Source organism: Chlorocebus sabaeus, chromosome 2, assembly GCF_047675955.1.
Source record: "Chlorocebus sabaeus isolate Y175 chromosome 2, mChlSab1.0.hap1, whole genome shotgun sequence".
Lineage (NCBI taxonomy): Eukaryota > Metazoa > Chordata > Mammalia > Primates > Cercopithecidae > Chlorocebus > Chlorocebus sabaeus.
In genome coordinates, this window is record NC_132905.1 from 69436423 (window position 1) to 69462799 (window position 26377).

A 26377-nucleotide genomic window follows, 5' to 3' on the forward strand; every position below is an offset into this window, starting at 1 on the left:
AAAATGTTCTTACTCTTGACCCAGTAATTTCATATCTAGAAATTTATCCCAAGGAAATAATGTTTTTATTGGAACATTTGCAATGAGCAACATTTTCTAGCAGGAGGGGAAAGGTTCATTAGTTAATTATAGTACATTTACTTGATAGGATATTATGTAGCTGTTAAAATAACGATTAGGCAAGTAGGGAGGCATTAATTTTTACTATAGTCAAAAGGTCAGTTAATGTGTGAGGTAGATTATGCCTTATCCGGAAAATGTTAAGCCATTAAAAATTATGTTTATGGAGAACAATAACGTGGAATAAAGCTTATTATGATATGAGAAATAATTAGGTACAAAATTAAATATTTAGTATGATTACGGGTGAACTAAAAACTATCTGCAAGAGAAATATACTATACATCATATAGTGCCTTTTCAGGGTCATGAGATTGTATTATTTTTATCTCTTCCAGCATCATAATACAGTTTTGTAACTTTTTTTTTTTTTTGAGACGAAATTTCGTTCTTGTTGCCCAGGCTGGAGTGCAATGGTGCAATCTCAGCTCATGCAACTTCTGCCTCCTGGGTTCAAGCGATTCTCCTGCCTTAGCCTCCCGAGTAGCTGGGATTATAGGCGCCTGCCACCACATCTGGCTAATTTTTTGTATTTTTAGTAGAGATGGAGTTTCACAATGTTGGCCAGGCTGGTCTTGAACTCCTGACCTCAGGTGTGAGCCACCGTGCCCGGCCACTTTTATTTGTTAAAAATGAAGAAAAAAATTACAGTTAAAACAAAACTGCTTTGGTGGGTTTTTCCTTTTTACCCCGTCCCACTCTTTCCCATATATATTACCATTATATGTTCTTTTTAGTTTCCTCAGTGACTTTTATACTCCATTTAAACTCAATTAACAATCTTTCAGATTGCAGACACAGTGTGGGAAGGAGGTGCCAGCAGTTGAAACATCACTGTGATGAGGCTATCTTGGATTATTTTACCTTTCATATTTTCAAGAAAATAGGAACTTTGCACCTCTCATACTGTCATATTCTTACCATTTGTTTCTAGGAGAAATTCCAGATGCAGCTTTTATACATGCTGCAAGGAAAAAGCGCCAAATGGCCCGAGAATTGGGAGATTTCACTCCTCATGATAATGAGCCTGGCAAAGGCCGCCTTGTTCGAGAAGATGAGAATGATGCCAGTGATGATGAAGATGACGACGAGAAACGCCGGATAGTTTTTTCTGTGAAAGAAAAGTCACAAAGACAAAAAATTGCCGAGGAAATAGGTAACTTGATTTAATTGAATAGTAAGCCTATTGCATTGCCTTTTTTTGTTTGTTTTAAGGCAGAGTGTCATTCCATCACTTAGGCCAGAGTGCAGTGGTACAATCATAGCTCACTGCAGTGTCTTGACTTGTGGACTCAAACAGTGCCCCTTTCTCAGCCTCTCAAGTAGCTGGGACTACAGGTGTTTGTCACCACACCTGGCTAATTTTTTTATTTTTAATTTTTTTGTAGTTATGGGGTCTCACTGTGTCTGGTGTCTTAACTCTTGGCTTCAAGAGATCCTCCTGCCTTGGCCTCCCGAAGTGCTGGGATTACAGGCATGAGCCACTGTGCCTCAGCCTCCCGAAGTGCTGGGATTACAGGCATGAGCCACCATGCCTGGCCTCTAATGCTGTTAAATGTGATTTGATATTATAGTCAAGTAAAAAGTATTTAGACTTACTAAATTTTATGTTAGAGGACTGTTCTTGGGTACAAGTATCTTATTGGAATTTTAAAAAACTATATTATTGTGATAACTAATGTTTATTGAACATTTGTTGTGCAGCTGGTATTGTGCTTAGTAATTTACATGCATAAATTCATGTAATTCTGTATTCTTAGGAGGCATTAGATTTTGTTCCCTTTGTTGATGTCAAGTTTACAGAGGTTAAGAAACACATCCAAGATTTTAACTGTTACATTAATACTGCCTTTAGCTTCAAGGAATACTGTGTTTAAAACAGGCAAAGTCAGGACTACCAAATGAGAGAGGAGATCATATTAGACATTTTAGTAAGATTGAGTTAATAGTTTTGCTCAGTTCTTGTGAAATGTCAGGTCAGCATCTTTTACCTCTTTGCTGTTTGGGTGTTACTTACTTTTCTTTGTTGCTCATGGCTGCAGGAATTGAGGGGAGTGATGATGATGCTTTAGTAACTGGAGAACAGGATGAAGAGCTCAGCCGATGGGAACAGGAGCAGATAAGGAAAGGAATTAATATCCCTCAGGTAAGACAAAAGAATTAAACTAAAAATTAAAAGTAGATTAAAAAGCCTTTTTAATTGAATCTTTGTCATTTCAAGTAACAAAATCCCATGAGGATAAAAGCGCGCGCGCGCGCACACACACACACACACACACACAGGCTTTTAGAATAAACTGCATTGTGTTCAGCTTTTTGCAGTCAGAATGATGGAGGAATTTCCAGTTTCTTAGATCAGTTTTTCTCAAAGTGGTCCTTAATTTTAGCAGCATCGGCGTCACCTGGTAGCTCATTAGAAACGCAAATTATCAGCCCCCAGAGACCTACAGAGTTAGAAACTTGGGGTGGTGGGGCCAGCAATCTTTGTTTAACAAGCCCTCCAGGTGATGCTGATGCACACTAAAGTTTGAGAACCATTGCTTTAAATGGAATTTTTTTGTGTGTATAGCTTATTTTTTTGGACTTTAAGAATTATTTTAAAGAAGATGGATTTCTAAGTAATACAAAAATTTGAGATGGATGAAAAATATCTTCCCTAATAGTTAAAACAATTTGTTTTATAAAAGTAAGTAATACAGTGAGAAAAATTACATAAACATAAACCTATTTTTGTTACTAGTGTTTTGAGGCAGAATTCGCATACATTTGGGTGAAGTTAAGAAAATAACACAATAGAGAAAGTCTTGGACTGGATGTTAGGAGTTTTAGATTCTAATCTCTGGTTGCCCATTGATTCTGTGACCATGGGCAAGGCATTTATCCTCTTTCATTGATCAAAGGTGGCCTTAAATGATTTTTGATGTTCCTTCCAACTCTGAATGCTGTTTTTCTGAAAATTATTAGAAATAAATGCAGTGATTCCACCAAGAGATATGACATTCATTCAATCCTGTTTTTATCTAACTTTGAAGAGTTCTGCAATTATTACATAATGTTTGGCAAATAGGTATAATTTTTTGCTGTTTTTTTTTTTAACCCTAAAGGCGTATTATCATTTTCAAAGTTTTAACTACTGGATTTCATTTATATCCCGTTTCTTTTCTAGGTTCAAGCCAGTCAGCCCACGGAAGTGAATATGTACTACCAGAACACTTACCAGACAATGCCTTACAGCTCATCCTATGGCATTCCTTATAGTTATACGGCCTATGGATCATCAGATGCCAAATCTCAAAAAACAGATAATACAGTCCCTTTCAAAACTCCCAGTAATGAGATGACTCCCGTTACTATTGATTTGGTAAAGAAACAGCTTAAAGACAGGTAGGGCAGATCAACTTCTTAAAGACCTGTCCGCTAGCTTTCTGTTCCCTCAGGCAACATGTAGTCTGGGGTAGCAGATGCAGAATATCAGCAAAGAAGATTCACTGGCCCAGCTTCAAAAGCTAAACAGAAGATGACTTCATACTTTGTTCTGCTACCTTCTTGGATTACTTCTGTGGAAGCCTCGAAAAGTTATAAAAAATGCCACTCCATGATCTTGTTGAAGACATTTCTGAGTTTGTACCTCTCGGACTCTGAAAAAGTGTAGTCACGCTATGGGGGGAAAAGCAAAACAGTGAGATTTTGGTTAGCCCACAAAACTGCGAAATCTGTAAACTGCCATTTTTTGTTTTTTGAGAAAAAAAGCAGTACAGATGAAAAGATGCCATTCCAAATATTTTTATGTTCTAATAGTGGAACTAAATGCATATTTTAATATTGCAAGAGTCCTGACAGCATAGACCTTTGGATGTAAATGTGTTATATTTATCCTTTTGTGTTCCTAAGGTTGGACTCCATGAAAGAATTGCACAAAACAAATCGACAGCAGCATGAGAAACACCTGCAAAGCCGAGTGGACTCTACCAGGGCTATTGAAAGATTAGAAGGGTCTTCTGGGGGTATTGGTGAACGGTATAAATTTTTGCAAGAAATGCGAGGGTATGTCCAAGACTTGCTTGAGTGTTTCAGTGAAAAGGTAAGAATGCAAAAATATTAATCTCTTTGAATAAGGCAAAATTAGGGAGGTCTACATGGCCTTGTGTAGAACATTCTATAATTCTCAGAAAGTACCCACTGAACTCAACATTAGAAGTGATGAAAAGTCATGCTTCATTTTTCTTCACTTCATTAGTGGCATTATCTCTTAGGTGCAATATAATACCTTTGTTGAAAACAGAAATAAAGATAATATCTTAAAGCACATTTAAATAAGACTTTGGAAAGTCTTATGTCAATATGGTGGTAGATTATTATTTTCCTGTGCTGAATTCTTAGAAGATAAGGGACTCATCTGATAAAATTTTCTTTTATGGTTCAGGTTTAAACTTATTTTTAAGCTGTTTCTACAAGTAATTCTAAATATGCATATAAAGTTGCAAATATTTATTAGTTTGTTTTTTTTTTTAAACGCTGGATGATTACCATGGTTGCTAATAGCTTTTATCTAAATAAGCCTATGCTTGATTCATTTCAGAAACCATTCATTGGATGTCATTTTTCTAAGGTTTCATTTCTCCCAAGTTTATTTTTTTCCAATAGGATAGTCAGTTGACAAAATGTTTTGCATTCTTATACCATTTATTGTTTACATTTAAAATTAGGTGCACACAGCTAATTTCTCAAATGACCTCCTAATTGATTTTTTAAGATAAAATATTGGTTGAGGCACTGGTTTATAAGCATTCGTGGACTTTGCAGCCTTATCTTTAAAAAAAAAATTTAAACTGTGGTCCTTAAATATCCTGTCTGAACTTTGGATTGCAAGACACATTTCCCTTTGTTATTGACTATGTAGATTAGCTTAGAAGCTGTAAGCATATAGTGTGGTTAAATATGTATTTCAACTTTTATTATCTCTGTTGATTACTTGAATACCCTAAAACCAATAGCTGGGAAAAGAACATTGCTAGACTGTCTTCCTGATGGTTCTTTCTTCCCGATGGGTCTTTCTTCCTGATGGGTCTTAATGGTTCCAGTCAGTCTGTGATCAGATTCAGGATGAGATAGCATTCACCACGTCCTCTCTGTAGGCTTTGTTATGTTTTGTCTTTATCACCTGGTTTCTGGAGAAGCAGCTGCAGTCTGAGTTATGGTACCACTTGTGGTATATCAGTTGCTTAGGGTGGGGAAGAAGTATAGGCTTGTCTGTATTCCTCTGTGCCGGGAGCTGGAGTCAAGATTGGAAGTGGAACCTAAGTGTCAAGAGTTGACAGATGTGTCCTTCCTACTGGCAAAACTCTTCTGAGCCCAGTGGGCATGGTGGGAGCTGGTCTTACAACTTTTGTGACTAGAGAAAGTATCTTTTACTTAAACTATACTTTGTGAGTTTGTCCCTGGAGAGCTGCTTCTTGAAGTATCTTGGTACTTGCTTTGTAACTTTCTTGAGTAAATTAAGATATTCATAATTGCAAATACAAGTCTAAAATATTTGACAGTAATATGGTCAGCTAGGTCATGCCGAAAGTAGGACAACCTAGTTTATAGTTTTTAATTGTTGAATTATTAGTGTACTTCATCTCTTGATTACCCTGGTCCTAGAGAAGTTTACTTCAGATTATGCTAACGTGGTTATACAGAGTCACTTAGATTTTTTGGAACAAATCTTAAACCTTATACAGTGACTACATTTTAATTAAAAGAGAGGTAGACATACCTTCATTTAAAAATGAGTATTATATTTCATTCTAACATTTTCATGTGTATTTCATTTTATTAAGTGTACTGCTCAGTTTAGATCTTTAGAAGATAATCATAGAAAAAACAAAAAAGAGTACTGCTGAGTTGATAATATAAATTATTATATTGGAGATACTTAGAAATAATTGGATATTTTGAATAATTATACCATAAGAATATTATTTCAGAGTTAAACTAAAAAGATAAAGATCCCTTTTTTTTCCTCTTTGCTTATGAAAGTTTAGTTGGTTTTTAAACTTAAGTTTTAAATATTTGTAAATCATTTTAACTTGCCATTGTTTTTGTTTCCCTGTAATTATCTTTCTTGGGTTCTTTGCCTTAACTTTGGTCCTAAAATAGTAATAATTGGTAAGAATTTTGAGTTTGGAGAGGATCAAGAAATCGTCATGGTGCAAGACTCTTGAGATAAATCAATATTGTTAAGAAACTTGAATGAGAGCTGAGAGTCAGTTTAGGGCTTTTATTCTCAGTAGAGTTTTTCTCTGGACCTCCAGTAAAAGGCATTCCAGTTAATCTAAAGAAAAAGACTACATTGTCAGGATCTTAACTATACATTGCAAATTGTATTCTGTATGATGCCAGCTTAGGTGGGTAGTTCTTACAGTACAGGAAGCTTAACAATCTCTAGGACTAAAAGATAAAAGAATGCCTCTTAGGCTCATTTATCTTCAGTACTTCATGGTTTTTTTTAAAAAAATAATGAGGGCGTGGGGAAGTGTAAATGGCAATGTTATGGCAGTAATTGCTGGAAAAAAAAATCAGATTATAGTAGAGTGTAATGACAGAGTCTCTGGACTCAGCTGTGAAGGATAATCATTGCAGATTTGGGGACATTGTTGCCCATAGTGTGGCATGTTAAAGAGCAAAATAACTCCATTACTTTGACCTTTCTGTGAACATTTGCTACTTTTGCAATGGAATCATGCAAGTATATAAAATTGCTTTTATTACAGACATCTTTGTATTCCACCTGCCTTTTTTTATTTTCCATTTGCAGTCTGTTCAGTTCAGGAAGCTGCTATAACACTTGGTGCCAGTGTTCCCAAACTCTAAATAATGTGTTTTCCATTTGCACTAACCATCAGGAAACTAGAATTTCTGGTTTCCTCAGGTATGTGTAGTGGTCATTAGTGTTACGTGAAAGTTTCATAGCATTTGGCTATAACATAAGGTATTTATAAAGAGAAAGTTTTCTGTTTTAAGTTAGCTCTCATGTTCTTTTGTATTCTATATGAATCAAGTAAATGCTTTAGGGATATTAACCTGGAAAAAATTATTGACTTTGTAAGCTCACAATTCATGTAAAGAAATTTTTATAAAATATGGAAGAATTTAAACATTTGACAGGAAGAGAACAACTTTCTAAATTTGCGATGTATTGATTTCAGAGAGGTTAGTGATAGCTAGAAATTTTATTTGCCCTAATAATTATTTTGTTTACATTAAAAAATTTGTAATAAAGGTACAAAATAGTTAACAGATTACTGTAACGTACTTGGTACTTATGAGTGGCAGAACAACTGAAATATCCAAAACTGGAGAATTAGCAGACTTTTGTTCTTACCTACTCATAGAGCCATTGCACTTTTTTGGTATTGCACAGTGATAATGTTTTACTTTGAGCTACAAAAATCACAAGGCAGATAATGCTGCTGGAAAATTAAAAATAGATATTAAAAAGACTTCTAAGTACTTAAATATTCTCTAAAGGAAAAGCTCTAAAATTGTTGACATTTCTTTACTTGTTCCATGAATACTGAAGTGCTACATTTCTTAACTAACGTTTGCTCCAATAACTAGGCACTGGACATTATAGTTCTATGCATGGATTAAGAGAAGAAGTGTGGTTTCCCAAATGTAAAACTGAATTTGCTACTTGTGTGCTGTTGGGGATTCATGATTATTCTGTCCATAGAGAGGGTACTTTTTCAGAAATCCGGAAATAGTATGGAACCCTCAAATAAGTAAGCAGCTGAGGAGTTTGGTGTTACGGAGTGTGTTGTATTTTTACAGGTGCCACTGATTAATGAACTTGAATCAGCAATACATCAGCTGTACAAACAGCGAGCTTCCCGCCTTGTCCAAAGACGACAAGATGATATTAAAGATGAATCTTCGGAGTTTTCAAGCCATTCAAGTCAGTCCATCTTGAAGGTTTTTATTATTCATTAAACAACCTTGTTTACTTAGTGCAGCCTAATTGAAAATTAGAGATCTTGGAGCATTTTTTTTTTAAAGAAACAATTTCCTTGCTCTTGTGTCAGGTAGATCTAAAAATTGTAACAGCATGTACTTGAATTGTGTTTAAGAAAATAGAGCTTTTGCTCAAAAACGTGCTAATATTCTGTCAGTCTTATTCTTCTTTGGGCATGTTTTTTCATTCTCCTTTAGAGGACAGAAAAGATATTATCAGTATTTTATGTTAAAACCATTGTTTGTTTGGCCCTAGTTGTTTTTTTCCCCCATTTTCATTTAAAACACCAATACAAATAAATGCTTTTCTTGATCACAGTGAAAGAGTTTGAATTTAGGGACTGGGACATTTTGTGGGTAAGGGGAGGGAAGCTATAACTTAACAAATGACACAACTCCAAGATTAAGAGAGTTTTGAGCTTCATCCTTTGGATAAAGCAAAAGTTTTGTGTTTTCTTTTTAAATGTTTCTCTAGTTAGCCTTATATACTGGGTTTTTTAGTAAGTCAGTTGGTGCTTACAATTCTTGAAATTTTGTATAAAAATGGATAGAAATTGAATTGTACTTCCATCATGATGACATGTGTTATGGAAAACCAGAATTAGAAACCCCTTGTTAAATAGTTCAGTGGAGGTCCTTTAACTAGATGTTTTAAACCTTTTAGTTCCTTTTTTTCCATTGCCCTCCATATTCTTGAGTGCGCTAATAGGAATTTTCCTAGCATGAATTCCTTGTGGTTTCTTTTGTCATTTCTTTGTTCCCTTTGTCAGCATTTCTCAAATGGAAGTGTGTATCACAGTTACCTGATACTCGTTTAACATACGGATTTTCTGGTCCTATCCCCAGTGATTCTTACTAGGTCTTCAGCATCCAGAAATTTGCATGTTAAACAACCTTTCCAGGTGATCAAATGCAAAGAGCTCTAATGTTATTCTTTCAGAAAGCAATGCTTTGCTGTACAGGGTCTCCTCTAAGTCAGAGAGACGTAGGATCCCTGAAAAAGCATCCTCCTATATGTCAGATGGGTTTTGAAGAGGCATAAACAGATGGTAATACAGCCCTCATAGCTGAGGCAGACTCAGCTATGAGCACTATAAGTGGCTGTGACCTTCTGTTTTTACCACCGAATTTTAAACTGGATTATTGACATTAGCCACCTACATGACTAATGCATCCCTCCCAGATCATTTTTGATCCAGATAACCAGATTTCTGGGGCAGATTGCAGGTAACCATTATATTACAAAAGGAGGTAATTTTCTTTTAAGTTAGATGGTTTGTGTGAGCTGTACATTTCGTCAAATACCTTTTCCCACCTGTAATTTGTTCTTGAGAATATGATGCTATTTACTTGGAGGGAATTTGAAGGAAGAGTTGAATTATGTATACTAATTTGTTGAAAGTTGGAAAGAAATTAAAAGATACTGGGAAAGTGAAAAATTCAGCCCTAGAGGGAGTATACATTAATTGCCACAGATTTGAGGAAAATTACGTGGGACGCTGGAGAATCAATTCATTTTCTGATCTGTTTTTTAAAGAAGTAAAGAATAGTCTGAAATTCATCTGTTTAGATTGATAAGCACTTACCTGCAATTACTGTGTATAATTCTTACAGAAATGGAGGAGCTGTCACTTGAGTCACGTTACACTCACCTGTCTCCTCCAGTGCACATTTTACAAAACCTATACGTGCAGCAATGTTTTAAGTATAATGATATTTTTAATAATATTTCTTGAATGAAGGAAAACTCTTGAGTCAGGAATTGTTTTTATAGTTTGGGATATTTTAGCTAATTTATCTAGGGTGTGTAGTGAACTCACATCTAGGGCTGGGACATCTTTCTGGTTTAGTAATTTTTCATTGTAATTGGTGCACTCAGGAACATACCTCCTTCCTAATTTCAGAGCTATTTTGAAATATGAATTAAAAACTCAGTAAAAAAAAGTCAACTTTTAAAAATAGTAGGGTCTGGCTGGGCACGATGGCTTATGCCTGTAATCCCAGCACTTTCAGAGGCCAAGGTGGAGTTGAAGACCAGCCTGGCCAACGTGGCAAAACCCTGTTTCTACTGAAAATACAAAAATTAGCTGGTGGCGGGTGCCTGTAATCCCAGCTACTCGGGAGGAAGCTGAGGCAGGAGAATAGCTTGAACCTGGGCAGCGGAGGTTGCAGTGAACTGAGATTGTGCCATTGCACTCCAGTCTGGGCAACGAGCAAGATTCCATCTCAAAATATAAATTAAATAAATAAATAGTAAGGCCTGGGATGGTTAGGATATTCTGAAGTAAGAGCTGATTTTTGGTTTTGTTTTTCCTGTTGCTGATTTTGGTGACACATCTCTGATATCAAGTAAAAAAATACGCACGTCTTAACTTGGATGTCTTTCATCTTGCATGTGCTCACCTCTCTCCCCTCTCACCCAATGCCTTGGGTTGTTTGCTTCCCCTTACTATCATGTCTTCATAGTGTGGAACTAAAACGTAGAAATGAGGGAAGTATAGTGGACAGATGTTTCCCCCACCCCTTCTACCTAGGCAAGAGATTAGGGGAGTCTTTTGATTAAAGAGAATAGGTCCAAAATAAAGACCCTGAAACACTAAAATCTGGGAGTCCCCAACAAAAGAACTGGCTCTGTACCTAGTGATCCGATGGAGATACCTCTGTTAGACAGCTCCTGCCCACACACACAGCTTCCAATCTTGCTCTTCTACATGAACAGGCAGTTAACGATGATCAGAAGGACCAACCTGAGCAGTAGAACCAAAGGGACTGAGGAGACAGACAGTGCTGGTGCAAGTATACAAGTTTTCTGTGAACAGGATACTTTCAAACAGTTGGGAGCCCCAGGGAGATAACAGAAGGTATCCTATTCAGCAGCAGTATAGAATACTGTAGAAGAGGAATATTGTAAGAACAGGAACCATCGCTAGAAAACGAAAAACATGATAACTGAAATACAAATAGGATTGGAAACTAAAGCTAGGAAATTACCCTAGAACGTTTTTTGACAAATGGAAAATAGGAAGGCAAATAAATAAATAAATAAATAAATAAATAAATAAAACAAACTATGCTGTGAAAGAGAAAGATTAGCATTGAGAAAGCAGAAGTTAGTCCTGCTTAGATACGGTTTTCAGTCTGTAGTGTTTCCTTGTTCTAAAAATAGTGATAGAAAACAAACTTCTACAAAGCAAAATTATAATAAATTTATTAAACTCTTGCAACAAAACTGTTTTCTTACGTCTTCCTATGTTTTCCTGCTGTCATATCATTCAACATGATGCTTAAGATCTTCTTTAAAAGTGTAATATATTATTTTTCCCTTTGCACAGGTAATTTAGAGTTTTAATTTATTTGGTCATCGTGATAGCTATTCCTGATAGCTGTCCTGTTACTTAGACATAAAAATAGTGAGTAAGCCCAATTACATATTTGTAGGGTTGTTGAACTCATAAAAAGAAATCACTTCTTTAATTTTTCTGCTTTTTAAAATGGGAACGCAGAATAATACTGAAATTTGTTCTAAACTAAAATCCTGTCCGGTTTACCAGTTATTGCAGAATCTTGCCGTTGAGATTAGCAAGCAGTCTATCGTAATGGCTTATTCTGTGCAAACTCTTTCCTCAAGATTGTTGAAAGATGGCTTTTAATTTTAACCGTTGTTGTTTTGCAGACAAAGCTCTGATGGCACCAAATCTTGATTCCTTTGGACGCGATCGGGCACTGTATCAAGAGCATGCAAAACGTCGCATTGCAGAGCGGGAGGCCAGGAGGTAATTTTCAAAACCTTTGCTCTTGGCTTGTTTGGGAAGGGAGGAGTCTCTTTTATCTAGTTTGGGAACTTGATGTTTATTATTTAGGACTCGTCGTAGACAAGCCAGAGAGCAAACCGGTAAGATGGCAGATCACCTTGAAGGCCTTTCCAGTGATGATGAAGAAACTTCTACAGATATTACTAATTTCAATCTGGAAAAAGGTTAGACATTTATTTGGAAATAAGACTCATCATCAATTTAGTTTCTACTTGGGTATGGTTTTTACCATAAAATGGTTTGAATATTCATGGCCTCTGCATTAGAACCAGGCACTTCTTTTTTAATTGCAGAAACTTGCATGCCTTTTTATTAGTGAATATCATGATGAATTCTCAAAAATAGGTAACACCTTCTCATAGGGTATACTTAGTACTTGCATAATAAATGTTGTTACTCTTCCAAATGGGAGAATTTTAAGTGACTGGAAATCTGTCAGGTCCTGAGGGCAACTCTCATTGCAGCCTGTCTGGTCTGGAAAGGTAAAGCTTGGCAGTAGAGCACTCAGCCCTGAAGGAAACCTTGATTTGGGGAGTCATGAGTAATCTCACTTTAGAGGGTGGTTAGTACTATTATGTGCCAGGCATTTTCAGAAGGGTCCCAAATAAAAGTCTTCATTTCCCACCATTGGCTATAACTGTTTGGAATTATATCAATTGCACACCATTTGGAACTTAGTTGGAGAAGCTTCTTTCTCTCACTTTTTACAGTGAACGTTTCTAAACAGAAAATTTGAAAGACTAGCACAGTGATCATCCACATACTTATCACTCAGATAACAATGCTTACCATTTCACCAAGTTTGCCTGACTCTTTATACATGGAGATGTGTGTGTTTGTTGAACCATTTGAAAGTCACTTACATACCTCCTGGCACTTCACTCCCCAAAATTTCAGTGTCTGTTTCCTATAAATGAGTATATTTTTCTGTATAATCACAGTACTATTATCTTTTTTTTTTTTTTTTTTTTTTTACGATGGCTATTCTGATTCTTTTTTTAAACACAATAAGAAAATTAACAAATTTCTTAATATCATGTCCATATTTAATTTTCCTCAATGGCATCCTGGAAAAACTCTTTTTAGGAACTATTTTTATTTTGTTATTTTGTGGTTTTTGAAACCAGGATCCACCTAAGGTTCATGCTCTGCATTTGGTTGTTACATTTTAAAATCTAGAATAAATGAATAATCGTAAGTACTCTACACATTCACACACCCACCCCTATTGTTTAAGACACTAGCTTCTTGAAGAGACCGGGCCACTTCTCTTATAGAATATCCTATATTCTAGACTGGTCTGTATGTTTCCTCATAGCATTGTTTAACTTGTTCTTTGATCCATTTCTTGTAAACTGGAATTTAGGTCTGAAGGCTTAATTAGATTTAAGTTAAACTTTTTTTTCCCAAGAATAATTTATACAGGATGCTGCTTCATACTGCCTAAAAGCACATGACAAATGTTAGACTGTCCCACTATTAGCATTAAGATTGATCTTGCAGTAAAGGTTCTCAGAACTTCCTCTCTCCATTGTAAAGATTTCCTTTTCCCAAGTAATCTGGGACATCATAATAGTATCTTATTCTTGGTCCAGCACAATGGCTCACACCTGTAATCCCAGCATTTTGGGAGGCCGAGGCAGGTGGACCACTTGAGGTCAGGAGTTCAAGACCAACCTGGCCCACATGATGAAACCCCCATCTCTACTACTAAAAATGCAAAAATTAGTTGGGCATGGTGGTGCATACTTGTAATTCCAGCTACTCGGGAGGTTGAGGCAGGAGAATCACTTGAACCTGGGAGGCAGAGGTTGCAGTGAGCTGAGATTGTGCCACTTCACTCCAGCTGGGGTGACAGAGTGAGAATCTGTCTCAAAAAAAAAAAAAAAAAAAAAACTTATTCTCAAATAACTTTTCACTTGAAGTTCTTAGCATCCATTCAACTGATGGTTGGCTATGTCAGTTGTTATAATCACCAACAGAGTTTGAATGAAGCAGTGTGATTAGTGACTGATTATGATGCACAGCTGTTAATCTGTGCAGTGGTTTGTGGACTAGAAAGCTAGCAGTGCAATTACTCATGGCTAATGTACTATGGTAACTGAAATTTGAACTGTCTTGTTTGGGAACAGGTGTTATTTAGCTAAATTTAGAAAAATTGTACATACTGGAACTCAAAACAAGGACTGGCTGCACTTTAGTTTACATAAAAGAGAAATTGAAACATCAATTTATCTTTATTTTTTTCTTCTAAATTATGACTAATAATTGGCCCTTTGTTAATTAGCATATCTTCTGATACTGAAGCAACAAAGAAAACACAGAAAATATTGGACTGTTTTTTTCCTACTTCATACTAATGTATGGTTCTCTCTGGGATTTTGTTGTTTTCAGATCGAATTTCAAAAGAATCCAGCAAAGTTTTTGAAGATGTCCTTGAAAGTTTCTATTCAATTGACTGTATTAAATCACAGTTTGAAGCATGGCGTTCAAAATACTACACGTCCTACAAGGATGCTTACATTGGCCTTTGTTTGCCAAAATTATTCAACCCCCTCATACGACTTCAGCTCCTCACTTGGACTCCTCTTGAGGTGAGTGGCTTCTGTCACTATTAGAAAGTGTTATAATTTGATATCTGGGTAATTTTAATCTCAGTGCTAGAGAAGTAAGCTTAAGCAAAATATTTTGCAGGGGCGATAGGAATAGGCTGTAATTGATACAGATTGTATCTGGTTATAATCTTATGATCTTTCCTTTTAAGTTTCATCTCTTCCCAGAAGAGCTGTGTTTTTTTTTTCTTTCAGTTTACATATAATTCTTTTTTCAGCCAGCTAAAATTATATGTAGTAACACTGGGATATGAATACGAATAGTAAGAACTTGGTCCTTTGATCCTAAAGGAACTCAGAACCAGATGGGAAAGCACAATGAGGCAGGTGTGAAATGAGGACATGAACCAAGTCAGTGGTCATGGTGAGAAAAATTGATAGGCCAGGCATGGTGGCTCACGCTTGTAATCCTAACAGTTTGGGAGGCCAAGGCAGGAGGATTGTTTGAGCTCAGGAGTTCAAGACCAGTCAGGGCAACATAGCAACACCTTGTCTCTATTTAAAAAAAAAAAAAAATTAGCTGTGGTGGTACCTGCTTGTATTCCCAGCTACTTGGGGGGCTGAAGCAGGATTGCTTGAGCCCAGGAGATTGAGGCTATAATGAGCTATGATTGTGTCACTGCACTCCAGCCTGGGTGATAGAACAAGACCTGTCACAAGAAAAAGAAAAAAGATAAGGAGGTGGAATCAAGAGGACCTATTGGTCTGTCATAAAGGGAAGGGGCTAGAGGGGGCTAGAATTGACTCTGGAGGTCTAGTGGTGATGTTTATAATGTGGTTTGAGAAGTTACCGACTTGGGTGAAGCTGTACACACGGTTGAGATTGGCTAGGTTGAATTTGTGGACTGTAAGGAAAATGGGGCTGAGGTTGAAGCCCTGGAAACACAACTGAAAAAAATGTGAGCTCTGAGAAGCTTTCAGCTCACAGCTCCTATTTCCTGTGTGCTCTTGGCCAGACCTGAAGTTTTGCTGTGTGCCTGAGTATCTTGGTAGACAGCAAAGGCCCGAGACTGTGTTTTGGAGTTGTTTTTCTGTGTCGCCCACTCCTCTGCCCCACAGCTTCCATCTGTCTCAGCCTTCCTGAACTCCACCCTCTGTTTCCTCCACTCAGCAAGACTGCTCTGCTGTCCTGAACTAGCACCTCACCTCATTTGATTCCTTTCTTTCAAGGGTCATAGTCTTGTGCAGCCTGTGGTCCATTGTATTTTGTCCAGTTCTTTTGTATTTTCTTCAGCTTTTAAGTTCCGGAGTACATGTGCAGATTTGTTACTTAGGTAAACATGTGGCATGGTGGTTTACAGCACAGATCGACCCATCACCTTGGTATTAAGCTAGCATCCAGTAGCTGTTGATGCTCTCCCTCCACTAAGTCCCCACCCTCACCCCCCAACAGGCCTCAGTGTGTGTGGTTCCCCAGTACGTGTCCATATGTTCTCATTGTTCAGCTTCCACTTGTGAGAACATGTGGTGTTGGGTTTCTGTTCTTGCGTTAGTTTGCTGAGGATAATGGCTTCCAGCTCCATCCATGTCCTGCAAAGGACATGACCTCGTGCCTTTTTATGGCTGCATAGTATTCCATGGTGTATATGTACCACATTTTCTTTATCCAGTCTATAATTGATGGACATTTGGGTTGATTCCATGTCTTTGCTATCGTGAATAGTGTTGCAGTGAACATACATATGCTCGTAGCTTTATAATAGAATGATTTATATTTCTGTTGGTATATACCCCGTAATGGGATTGCTGGGTCAAATGGTATTTCTGCCTCTAGATCTTTGAGGAATTGCCACACTGTCTTCCACAATGGTTGAACTAATTTACACTCCCCCCAATAGTGTAAAAGTGTTCCTTTTTCTGCAAAACCTTACCAGCATCTGTTGTTTCTGGACTTTTTAATAATTCCCATTCTGATTGGTGTGGGATGGTAGCTCATTGTGGTTTTGATTTGCATTTCTCTAATGATTAGTGATGTTGAGCTTTTTTTCATGTTTGTTGGCTACATGAATGTCTTCTTTTGAGAAATGTCTGTTCATGTCCTTTGCCCACTTTTTAATGGGATTTTTTTTTCTTACACGTTTAAGTTTCCTGTAGACTCTGGATATTAGACCTTTGTCAGATTCACAGGTTGCAAAAATTTTCTCCCATTCTGTAGGTTGTCTATTCATTCTGATAATAGTTTCTTTTGCTGTGTAGAAGCTCTTTAGTTGAATTAGATACCATTTGTCAATTTTTGCTTTTGTTGCAGTTGCTTTTGGTGTTTTTGTCATGAAATCTTTGCCCATGCCTATGTCCTGAATGGTATTGACTAGATTTTCTTCCAGGATTTCTATAGTTTTGGAGTTTACATTTAAGTCTTTAATCCATCTTGACTTAATTTTTGTATATAGTGTAAGGAGGGGGTCCATTTTCAATTTTCTGTATATGGCTAGCTAGTTCTCCCAGCACCATTTATTAAACAGGGAATCTTTTCCCTGTTGCTTGTTTCTGTCAGGTTTGTTGGAGATCAGATGGTTGTAGGTGTGCAGTCTTAGTGCTAAGTTCTCTGTTCTGTTCCATTGGTCTATGTGTCTGTTTTTGTATCAGTACCATGCTGTTTTGGTTACTGTGGCCTTACAGTTTGAAGTCCGGTAGCATGATATCTCTAGCTGTCTAGTTTTTAGTTGTTTACAACCAAAGGTTAAATCCAGTTCTTGTTTCTCTTATCATAGCTGGAAGCAGAAATACCCACTATTTTAGTATTTGGGTAACCTTTTAAATGTCTTTTAGGCAAAATGTCGTGACTTTGAGAATATGTTGTGGTTTGAATCTTTGCTGTTTTATGGTTGTGAAGAACGAGAGCAAGAAAAAGATGATGTAGATGTTGCCCTACTACCTACCATTGTGGAAAAGGTGATTCTTCCTAAACTAACAGGTAAATCTCCTGTTCTCTGAATTGAGCATTCAGACACACTGGCTTTCCCAAATCTATTTTTACGAGTTTTTGATTCAGAGCATATTTCCTTATAGAAATTACATGAGAAATAATGGTTACCACCTGGCCCAGAGATGACTTGAGGGCAGAGGGGTTCTTATCCTGGGACTTGAGGACCACTTTAGGGTGGACCTGTAATTGAGTGCAGTAATTGCTTCATCGGTGAGGTTTAGAAATTCAAAGACTAACCGAAGCAAAATTATACATAGTTTGAGGGAGGATATGCATTTATGTGGGGAGCAATTTCAATACTTTCATAAGTTCCTCAAAAAAGATTAGGAATCATTGGTACAGGAATTTATTTTGAATACTAGAAATGTTAGTTTGAAATTCTTGATGCCAAAACAACATTTCTACAGAAATCCTCTTTTTTCCTTATCTTCATTTTCCCCGAGTACCAGAAATAAGAATAATCTATCCTCTCTCCACATCCTTATCCCTCCAAATTCCCACAGTTAATAGCACAAAGAAGACTAAAGCTTATATTGTAGAGAAAGAGGAAAAATAAATTAGGATTGGCATTAATAGAGGTCTGCTTGACAAAAAATTTAAGCTACAATTGGCTTCTGTGTCTCAATCCTCTTTTTTTCTTAATAGTGATAGCTGAAAATATGTGGGACCCTTTTTCTACAACACAGACTTCAAGAATGGTGGGAATTACACTAAAATTAATCAATGGATATCCTTCAGTAGTGAATGCAGAAAATAAAAATACACAGGTAATTTAGTATCTTTGGAAGACTTTTTTTTTTTTTCCTCTTTCTATTGAATATGAGCAAGCATTGAGAGAATGAGTTGTTATCCTAAACCAATCAGAAATCTGGTTCTCCCACTTGGGCCATCAGGGCTGTTAAAGCCTGAAATACACAAAATTTGAGATGCTAGGTTTTTTTCCTTTTTTTAATACCTAGTCCCACAGAGAGATGTTAGTTTTCAGTTTAAAAAAATTAATAAGGAAGAAAGATGCCATCAGTTTAAATAGCCTTTCATTATTATGATTTCTCACCACCACACCTCAGTCCCAATCCAATCAAATGTCCTTTTAAGGACTGTATTTCTTGGGGGGAAATGAGAAACTAAAATGTTAACAGTTGATAATTTAAGCTTGTCCGGCCCATGGACATGTGGCCCAGGACGGCTTTGAATGCGGCCCAACACAAATTTGTAAACTGTCTTAAAACATGAAATTTATGCACAGACCCTGCCCCCCCTTTTTAAATTTTTTTTATTTTTTTAGCTCATCAGCTATCATTAGTGTCAGTGTATTTTATGTGTGGCCTAAGATAGTTCTTCCAGTATGGCCCAGGGAAGCCAAAAGATTGGGCACCCAAACCAATTAAACAGTATATAAAACAACTAGATACTGTTTTATAACTAGTTTCCACACTTAAAGGTAGTGCTCTTCAGGGGCCTTTCATAGGAGCTATTTAAATGTAGAGAAGGTGGGTGTTCTTTGTCATTGTTGAATTTTCACTTTGAGAACTTGATTATGTCTCTGGTCTTAAATCTTTATGTAGACTAAGGGATTGAAAGATTTCTAAAGTTTTATTGCATGGCAGTTGTTGAGGAACGAACTAATAGATTATTAAGTATTAATTACTTTAGGGTCTTCAATGAGGAAAATTAAAAATTTGGGAAACTGGTTCACTGAGTTCAATATTCAGTTACATGATTTGGAATATGGCTTATTTTTTTTGGTCATAGTGCTTATTAAAATGTGTGATCTACTTTTAACTCTTTAGGTATACCTAAAGGCACTTTTATTGAGAATGAGAAGAACTTTAGATGACGATGTATTTATGCCCTTATATCCCAAAAAGTAAGTAACTCTGAAGAATATTAAAGATAATATTCTCCATTGTCCTTCAGAGAAGGCTTATAAAATTCTGAAAAACTAGCTTGAAATACAAACTTCACCCTCATAGTGTATTACAGAGAGACTAGATTAGTGGGGAGATTGTTCCCGTAAGCAGAATAAAACAATTAATACTCTTATGTTCTCCCTGAGTGTCTCAGAGTAAACTTCCATTGCCTTTTTAACATACTGTCTTCCAGAATGCAATTATTTGAAAAATCAAAGAATTAGTTTACCTGTTTTGTAGAAAAATCTTTTGTCTAGGAATCATGTGGCACCTACATATAAAATATCTGATCATGGTATGTTTCTCTGTTTTTACTTAGTGTCTTAGAAAATAAAAATTCTGGGCCTTACTTGTTTTTTCAACGACAGTTTTGGTCTTCAGTTAAGGTACGTATTCATAGACTATCTAAAATACTCAGATTTCGTTTGAATTCATATATTATATTTTGCAGAGTGTTTTGTTTTATTAACTCCATAGGCTTAGATCTATTTATATGTATACCCAAAATCTCCATTTTATAAAGTAATTTTATTCCAAAAGTTCATTCAAGTTTGATATTTTCAGAGGAGAAAGTGATTTCTGAGTTTCAAAGTAAGGTCCATGGTACTCAACAAAATGCCTGACTAAGCTGCAATTAATTTTTTAGCAAGTAGACTACAGTAGTCCTCCCCATATCCATGGGGATAAGATGCCCAGTGGCTACCTGAAACCACAGATGGTACTGAACCCTATATATACTGTTGTTTCCTCTACATACATACCTATGATAAAGTTTAATTTATAAATTAGGCACAGTAAGAAATTAGCAATAACTAATAATAGAACAATTATTAATAATACACTATGGTAAAGGATATATGAATGTAGTTTCTCTTTCTCTCAAAATAACGTTATCGTACTGTGCCACGGCTGACTGAAACCTCAGATAAGGAGGACGGCTGGAGCAGATACTCTTCTGAGGTTTGGGGATATAGCAGTAAGCAAGCTAGAAGTGGAATCTTTGTGGAGTTCATAGTTCAGCACAGTTGACATCAAATAGGTAATCGCAGGTGTGATGAGTTATGAAAGGGGACATGCAAGGTAATGTGGAACAGATAAAAAGGGCACAGAGACCTTGACTAGCCAGTCCCAGAAGATTTCCTTCCACCCTGAGGAAGTGATATTTAGACCTTTAGACCTGGAGCATAAATAGGAGTTAGCCCTGAGGTGAAAGAGAGCAGGCTACACTGGAGGCGCTGAAGAAAGCATAGGACAGCTGGAGTGAGCAAGGAGGTCCATAGTCCAGATGGTAGAGGATCTTGTAGGTCATTTGAAATACTTTGGTCCTTATCCCAAAAGTTGTAGGAAGTCACAAAGATTTTTTCCTTTAAAAAAAAAATTAAGGTATGATTTACACACAGTAAAATTCACTCTCTTTAGTGTATAGTTGTGTGAATTCTGATGAGCAGGTACAGCCATGCTATCTGCTGCTGTACAGTCAAGGTCACAGCAAGCCCCGGCCACCTCCCAGTCTATGTCCTAGGAAGTGAAGGGAATTACATGATAGGCAGTCTTTGGAGTCTGGCTGCTTTCACTGAATACATTTGAGGCTCAGCCTTGCTGTGTAGGTGCACCAGAGTTGGGTTTTGGTTTTTATTTAGTCCCTAATTAAGGGACATTTGGATTGTTTATGTTGGGACTCAGAAAACAATACCATAAAATGAAGGCCTCGGCCTCAGAAGAACTTTTTCTTTGACCTTCTCCTGCCTTCCTGTCTTTCAGTCCTGTTCTCCCTTGAGGGTTGACATAGAAACTAGAATCCCTGTTGCCCCAGGTGGGTCATAGACTCAGAACCCCTTTTCTGCAAAGCCAACCATAAAACCTAAATATATTACTCTTAATTTTGGCTCTGCCTGTGTAAAAACTGGCCATAAATCTGACCTACCTTGTTTGATTATAGGTCATAAAACCCCCATTCCAGAGAAGGTCCTGCCCCATACCCAGAAAGAAAGAATGCTGCTGGGAGAGGCCCAGAAGAATCTGGATGGACAGGCTTTGTTGTGTGTCTTCTCTTGGTCTATGAGCAGTAGATCATACCTTTTTGTCCAGGCGTGTTTCTGCATGCCTGTACATACTTTGTTAAACCTAAACATAGAAGTAGACAGTTTCTCTTCCATCTTTGGGTCTTTACTCTGAAGGCTCTCATGTAACATAAAACTGTGATCAGATAAATTTATATGTCTTTTCTCCTGTTAATTTGCCTCTTGTCAGTAATTTTCAGCGAAACTTCATAGGCCTAAGGGGAAGCTTTCCCTTGGCCCCAACATTTCCAATTTGGTTATGAACAAAGCTTCTATAAGGGTGTTCTGAATATGTAAGTTTCATTTCAGTTGGGTGAAACAGCTGGACAAAGCTGTCTTTGGAAGTGGCTGTATCATTTTGCGTTCTTACCAGTAACCTGTTACTGTCCTGGTTATTCCTTACTCCCACCATACTTGCTGTTAGTGTTTTGCTTTTCAAGTCATTCTGTGGGGTGCAATGTGGTATCTCATTGTGGTTTTCATTTGCATTTCCCTAATGACCGTCATGTGCTTATTTGCAATTCGTTTATGTATTTTGGTGAAATGTCTTCAGATCTTTTGCTTAGGTTTTAAATTGGGCTTTCTTCTTACTAAGCATTGAGTTCTATATTCTGGAGAGAAGTCCTTTATCATATAAATGATTTGCAGATTTTTTTTTTTCAGTTTGTGGCTTATCTTTCCATTCTAACAGTCCTCCATATGCAGAAGTTCTTAATTTTGATGAAGTCTAGTTTTTCTTTTTTCCCTGTTACAGATTGTGCTTTAGATGTCATATCTAAGAAATCTTTGCCTAACTTGAAGCCACAAAGGTCTTCTATCCTTTCTTCTAGAAGTTTCATAGTTCTAAGTTTTACATTTAGGTCTATGACTCTTTTCAAGTTAATTTTTATTGTAGGGTGTAAGGCCTGGATTAAGGTTTATTTGTTCCAGGACTATTTGTTGAAAAGGCTATCCTTTGTCCTGTGAACACCGAAAATTTGAGACAGGTCTCAGTTAATTTAGAAAGTTTATTTTGCCAAGGTTGAGGACGCACCCATGACACAGCCTTAGGAAGTTCTGATGACATGTGCCCAAGGTGGTCGGGGAACAGCTTGGTTTTATACGTTTTAGGGAGACACGAGACATCAATCAATACATTAGTTCCATCCAGAAAGGTGGAGACAGCTCAAAGCAAGGCCCCCCCATTGGGGACTTCCAGGTCACATGTAGGTGAGAGAGAGATGGTTCCTTTCTTTGGAGTTTCTGATAAGTTTTTCCAGAAGAGGCAATCAGAATATGCATCTGTCTCCATGAGCTGACAGATGACTTTGAATAGAATGGGAGGCAGATTTGCCCGAGCGGGGTTCCTAGCTTGAAGAAACCCAACATATTTCCCTTTCACAGTCCATTGAATTGCTTTTGTACCTTTGTTGAAAACCAGTTAACTATATATGTGTGTTGTGGAAGGGTTTAAGGTAAGTAAACAAATTGCCTTTTTTTTTTTTTTTTTTTTTAAATTGTTTTTTAATTTAAAGAGACGAGGTCTTGCTGTGTTGCCCAGGCTGATCTTAAACTCCTGAGCTCAAGTGGTCCTCCTCCCTTGGCTTCCCAAAGTACTGGGATTACAGGTATAAGCCACTGTGCCCAGCCATAAATTGTCATTTTTAAGATTACTGTCTGCTATGTGGAGATAATAGATTCAAGTAGGTATGGATAGTAATAATGAAAATGGGAACTGGTATTTATTGTGTATTTTAGGGGAACCAGTATTTATTGTGTGTTTACTGTGTACCAAGCGCTGTGCCGCACCTTTGACATAGATTATCTTGAATCCTCAGAATGACTCAATGAGGTACACACTGTTTTTTCACTTTACTGATGGGGCAGTGAGGCACACAATAACCTGCCCAAGGTCATTCCATTGGTAATTAGAGATGGGAATCAAACTCAGGCCAGTCTGACTCTTGAGCAGCTCTTCTCAACTGGGCTTCTGTGGGAGACTTGATACCTAATGCCCTAAGGCCTCCATTGTCTACAGTGAATTCTCCTCTTTCCCGTGCATCTGTAACAGTACTAACTGTGTATCATTCTTGGGAGAACTGAGTAAAGAGCCACACAAATCATTTTCTATAGGTTTGGAACTCTTGCAGAGCCCTGCTTAAGAAAGGCTACTCCATGCTCTTGCTCATAATCACTGGAGTAACTGCAGGGTTCCGAAGAGATTAAGGTGGGTTGGATTTGGGGGATGGCAGCAGGAACTGAGGGAAATGGAGAGACTGGATGGTGGTGGAGACACACAACTTGAGAGAGAGGTCAGGAATGACCTCCAGACCTCTGGCACGAGCAGCTGGTTGAATAGTGTTACCATTTACTAAGTTGAGAAACAACTGGGAAATTATAAATTTTTATGGTGGGATGGGATGGGGCTTCCATTTTACGATGATAGCTTTCATTTTCTATGTATTGATTGAGCTTGGGTAGCTTGAGATGCACAGTGCTATAACTTGGTTGTAGTTCATGATATGTGGTAGCCATGCAGGGTTGTAGTCAGACTCTCCCATCCTTTGCGGGCGGCGGCGAGGGTGGGTGGGGGTGTGCATAGAACCAGCTGGAGTGTGATTTTCAATAGAGGACACTTACCTAAGAATTAGCACTCCCTAACTGTCTGCGATGATGGACTGTTCAGTATCTATGCTGACCAGTGCTGTAGCCACTAGCTACATGTGGCTGTTTCAATTTTGACTAATTAAAATTGAATATTCAAATGTAACCATTCTAGGAAATATCTGTACCTTTGAAAGTATTAATATGTCTTAGTGCTTTGGCAAGACAGGGTCTGCTCTATTTCATATGGTGTTTTACTATGTAACTTATTTACTTTGTACCTAATCTAATTGTGTCACGTTACCTATTTTTTTTTCTTCTTTCCAGCTATTAGGCAATTTTCTTCAGTGGTATGGCATTTTCTCAAATAAAACTCTACAAGAGTTATCAATAGATGGTTTATTAAATCGATATATTCTCATGGCTTTTCAGAATTCAGAATATGGAGATGACAGCATCAAAAAAGCCCAAAATGTGAGTTAAATGACATAGCGTAGTTTTTAAAGCATATGAGTTAAACTGAATTAAGTTTTTGTTTGTTTGAAGAGGGATTTGAGATTTTTATGAAACCCCTTTGATTACTGGACTTGCATGTAAGGTTGACAGTTTGCCTACCCAGGTAGTTCCAAACCCCTACAGCTTTTTTTTACATAAAAATGCATACTATTATATATATCTATCCATCTATATCCATATTTTATAGATATTAGTAAAAGTTTTAATATTTTGTAGGTATAAATGAAAGCTTTAATTTTAGGATAATAATAACCTTACTATCTTAACCTCAGTCTGGGCCAACTCGACTCCCGTTGTCAGCATGCACGGATACCTATTCATGGAATTATTGCGGGGGATGGGGGCACTGTGATTTCATTTTTATACCACTCATATTTTTACATCAAAAACTGCTGAAAAAGGAAACTCAGTTTATTTAGGCCATCCTAGAAGACTGGAAAATGAAGCCGTTGGTTGTCAGTTTTACATTACTAATTTACTCAAATATTGGACAGATTTTCTTTTGCTTTGAGTGCCTAACCCATTGGTTGGGGTAAAAATTCAGGTATATTGGTTTAGTTAACGTAGGAAGTCAGATTTAAAAGAATATTTCTTCAGAGTAATTGCTGTAGCTCAGAAGCATATCTTCTGGTGAAATACATTTATACCCGTTATCTAGACTTCGCTTTTAATACTTCAATTTATTCTGTCTTAACTATTTTATTTTACATCTTTCTTCTCCACAGGTAATCAATTGTTTCCCCAAACAATGGTTCATGAATCTGAAAGGAGAAAGGACTATTTCTCAGTTAGAAAACTTTTGCCGATACCTTGTACACTTAGCAGATACAATTTATAGAAACAGTATTGGGTGCTCTGATGTGGAAAAAAGAAATGCAAGGTAATTTTGTAATTAATGAAATGGTAATCTAGAGTTGTTTTAGTTGCCAGATTTAGTATTAAAATGTTTTAAGTAGAAATATTTATATTTTAGTTTAAATTGTATGTTCACTTAGTATTATAAACCTACCAAAATGCACATAATTTTTTGTTTTTGCAGTTTTTACTTTATCTTTTTTCAGTATATTACTTATGAAGATACTAAGGAAAGACTTCTGGTAAGGACCAGCCCCTCAGGGGAGTGAATCAATGGTGGTTTTCTCTGTCTCCCTCTTTGAAGAATTAGAGAAGTCTCAGACTCTCTTGTTTGGAGTTTCATTATACAGATGTAAATTCAAGGTTATCTCCCAATTTGGGGAAATTTTTTGTTTTAATCCATATTATGAACTAGAGGTTATCACTAATGGCTTTTTGGGAGCAACTTATTTCTAATTTTTATCAAGGGTTGTAAGAAAAGAGTGAATGAACCATTAGCCTTTCTGTGGACATTAATTACGGATATTCAGGTAATTCTGGGATAAATCTCTAGCATAAAAAGTAAATAATAGCACTAGGGCAGTTTGAAGGAATTTTCTTTTTAAATTTTTAATTTCATATATCTTTGTAATGTCAAAGTTTCATTTTTTTTTAGATCACACCATTAGTCATACCCCTATAACAAAACCTTCCGTTCCCTCATTCCCCTTTCTTGAAAACAGACTTTATTTTCCTGCAAGAAAATTGGATATTTTTTCCACAATAAAATTAAAGTAGCTATTAAAGATTTTAGGCTGGGCGCGGTGGCTCACGCCTATAATCCCAGCACTTTGGGAGGCCGAGGCAGGCAGATCACGAGGTCAGGAGATCGAGACCATCCTGGCCAATATGGTGAATCCCTGTTTCTACTAAAAATACAAAAATTAGGTGGGCGTGGTGGTGCATGTCTGTAGTCCCCCCTACTCGGGAGCCTGAGGCAGGGGAATTG

General features: G+C 37.0%; 1 protein-coding gene across 2 annotated transcripts in view; it reads left to right on the top strand.

Annotated features, from left to right (window-relative positions):
* The window catches only part of PAXBP1 (PAX3 and PAX7 binding protein 1), a 37440-nt gene that overhangs the window by 8431 nt on the left and 2632 nt on the right, over positions 1-26377 (top strand). Inside the window, exons 4-17 of one of the 2 annotated variants that reach the window (XM_007964752.3) lie at positions 1055-1276; positions 2163-2266; positions 3287-3504; positions 4012-4201; positions 7936-8059; positions 11789-11888; positions 11976-12091; positions 14322-14521; positions 17309-17453; positions 18111-18232; positions 19256-19332; positions 19695-19761; positions 24346-24492; positions 25260-25414. In XM_007964752.3, the coding sequence (XP_007962943.2) occupies positions 1055-1276; positions 2163-2266; positions 3287-3504; positions 4012-4201; positions 7936-8059; positions 11789-11888; positions 11976-12091; positions 14322-14521; positions 17309-17453; positions 18111-18232; positions 19256-19332; positions 19695-19761; positions 24346-24492; positions 25260-25414 (1987 nt within the window). Of the gene's footprint in view, positions 1-1054; positions 1277-2162; positions 2267-3286; positions 3505-4011; positions 4202-7935; positions 8060-11788; positions 11889-11975; positions 12092-14321; positions 14522-17308; positions 17454-18110; positions 18233-19255; positions 19333-19694; positions 19762-21314; positions 22903-24345; positions 24493-25259; positions 25415-26377 lie in introns of those variants that run through there. The other variant, XM_037990626.2, reaches the window with a different exon arrangement.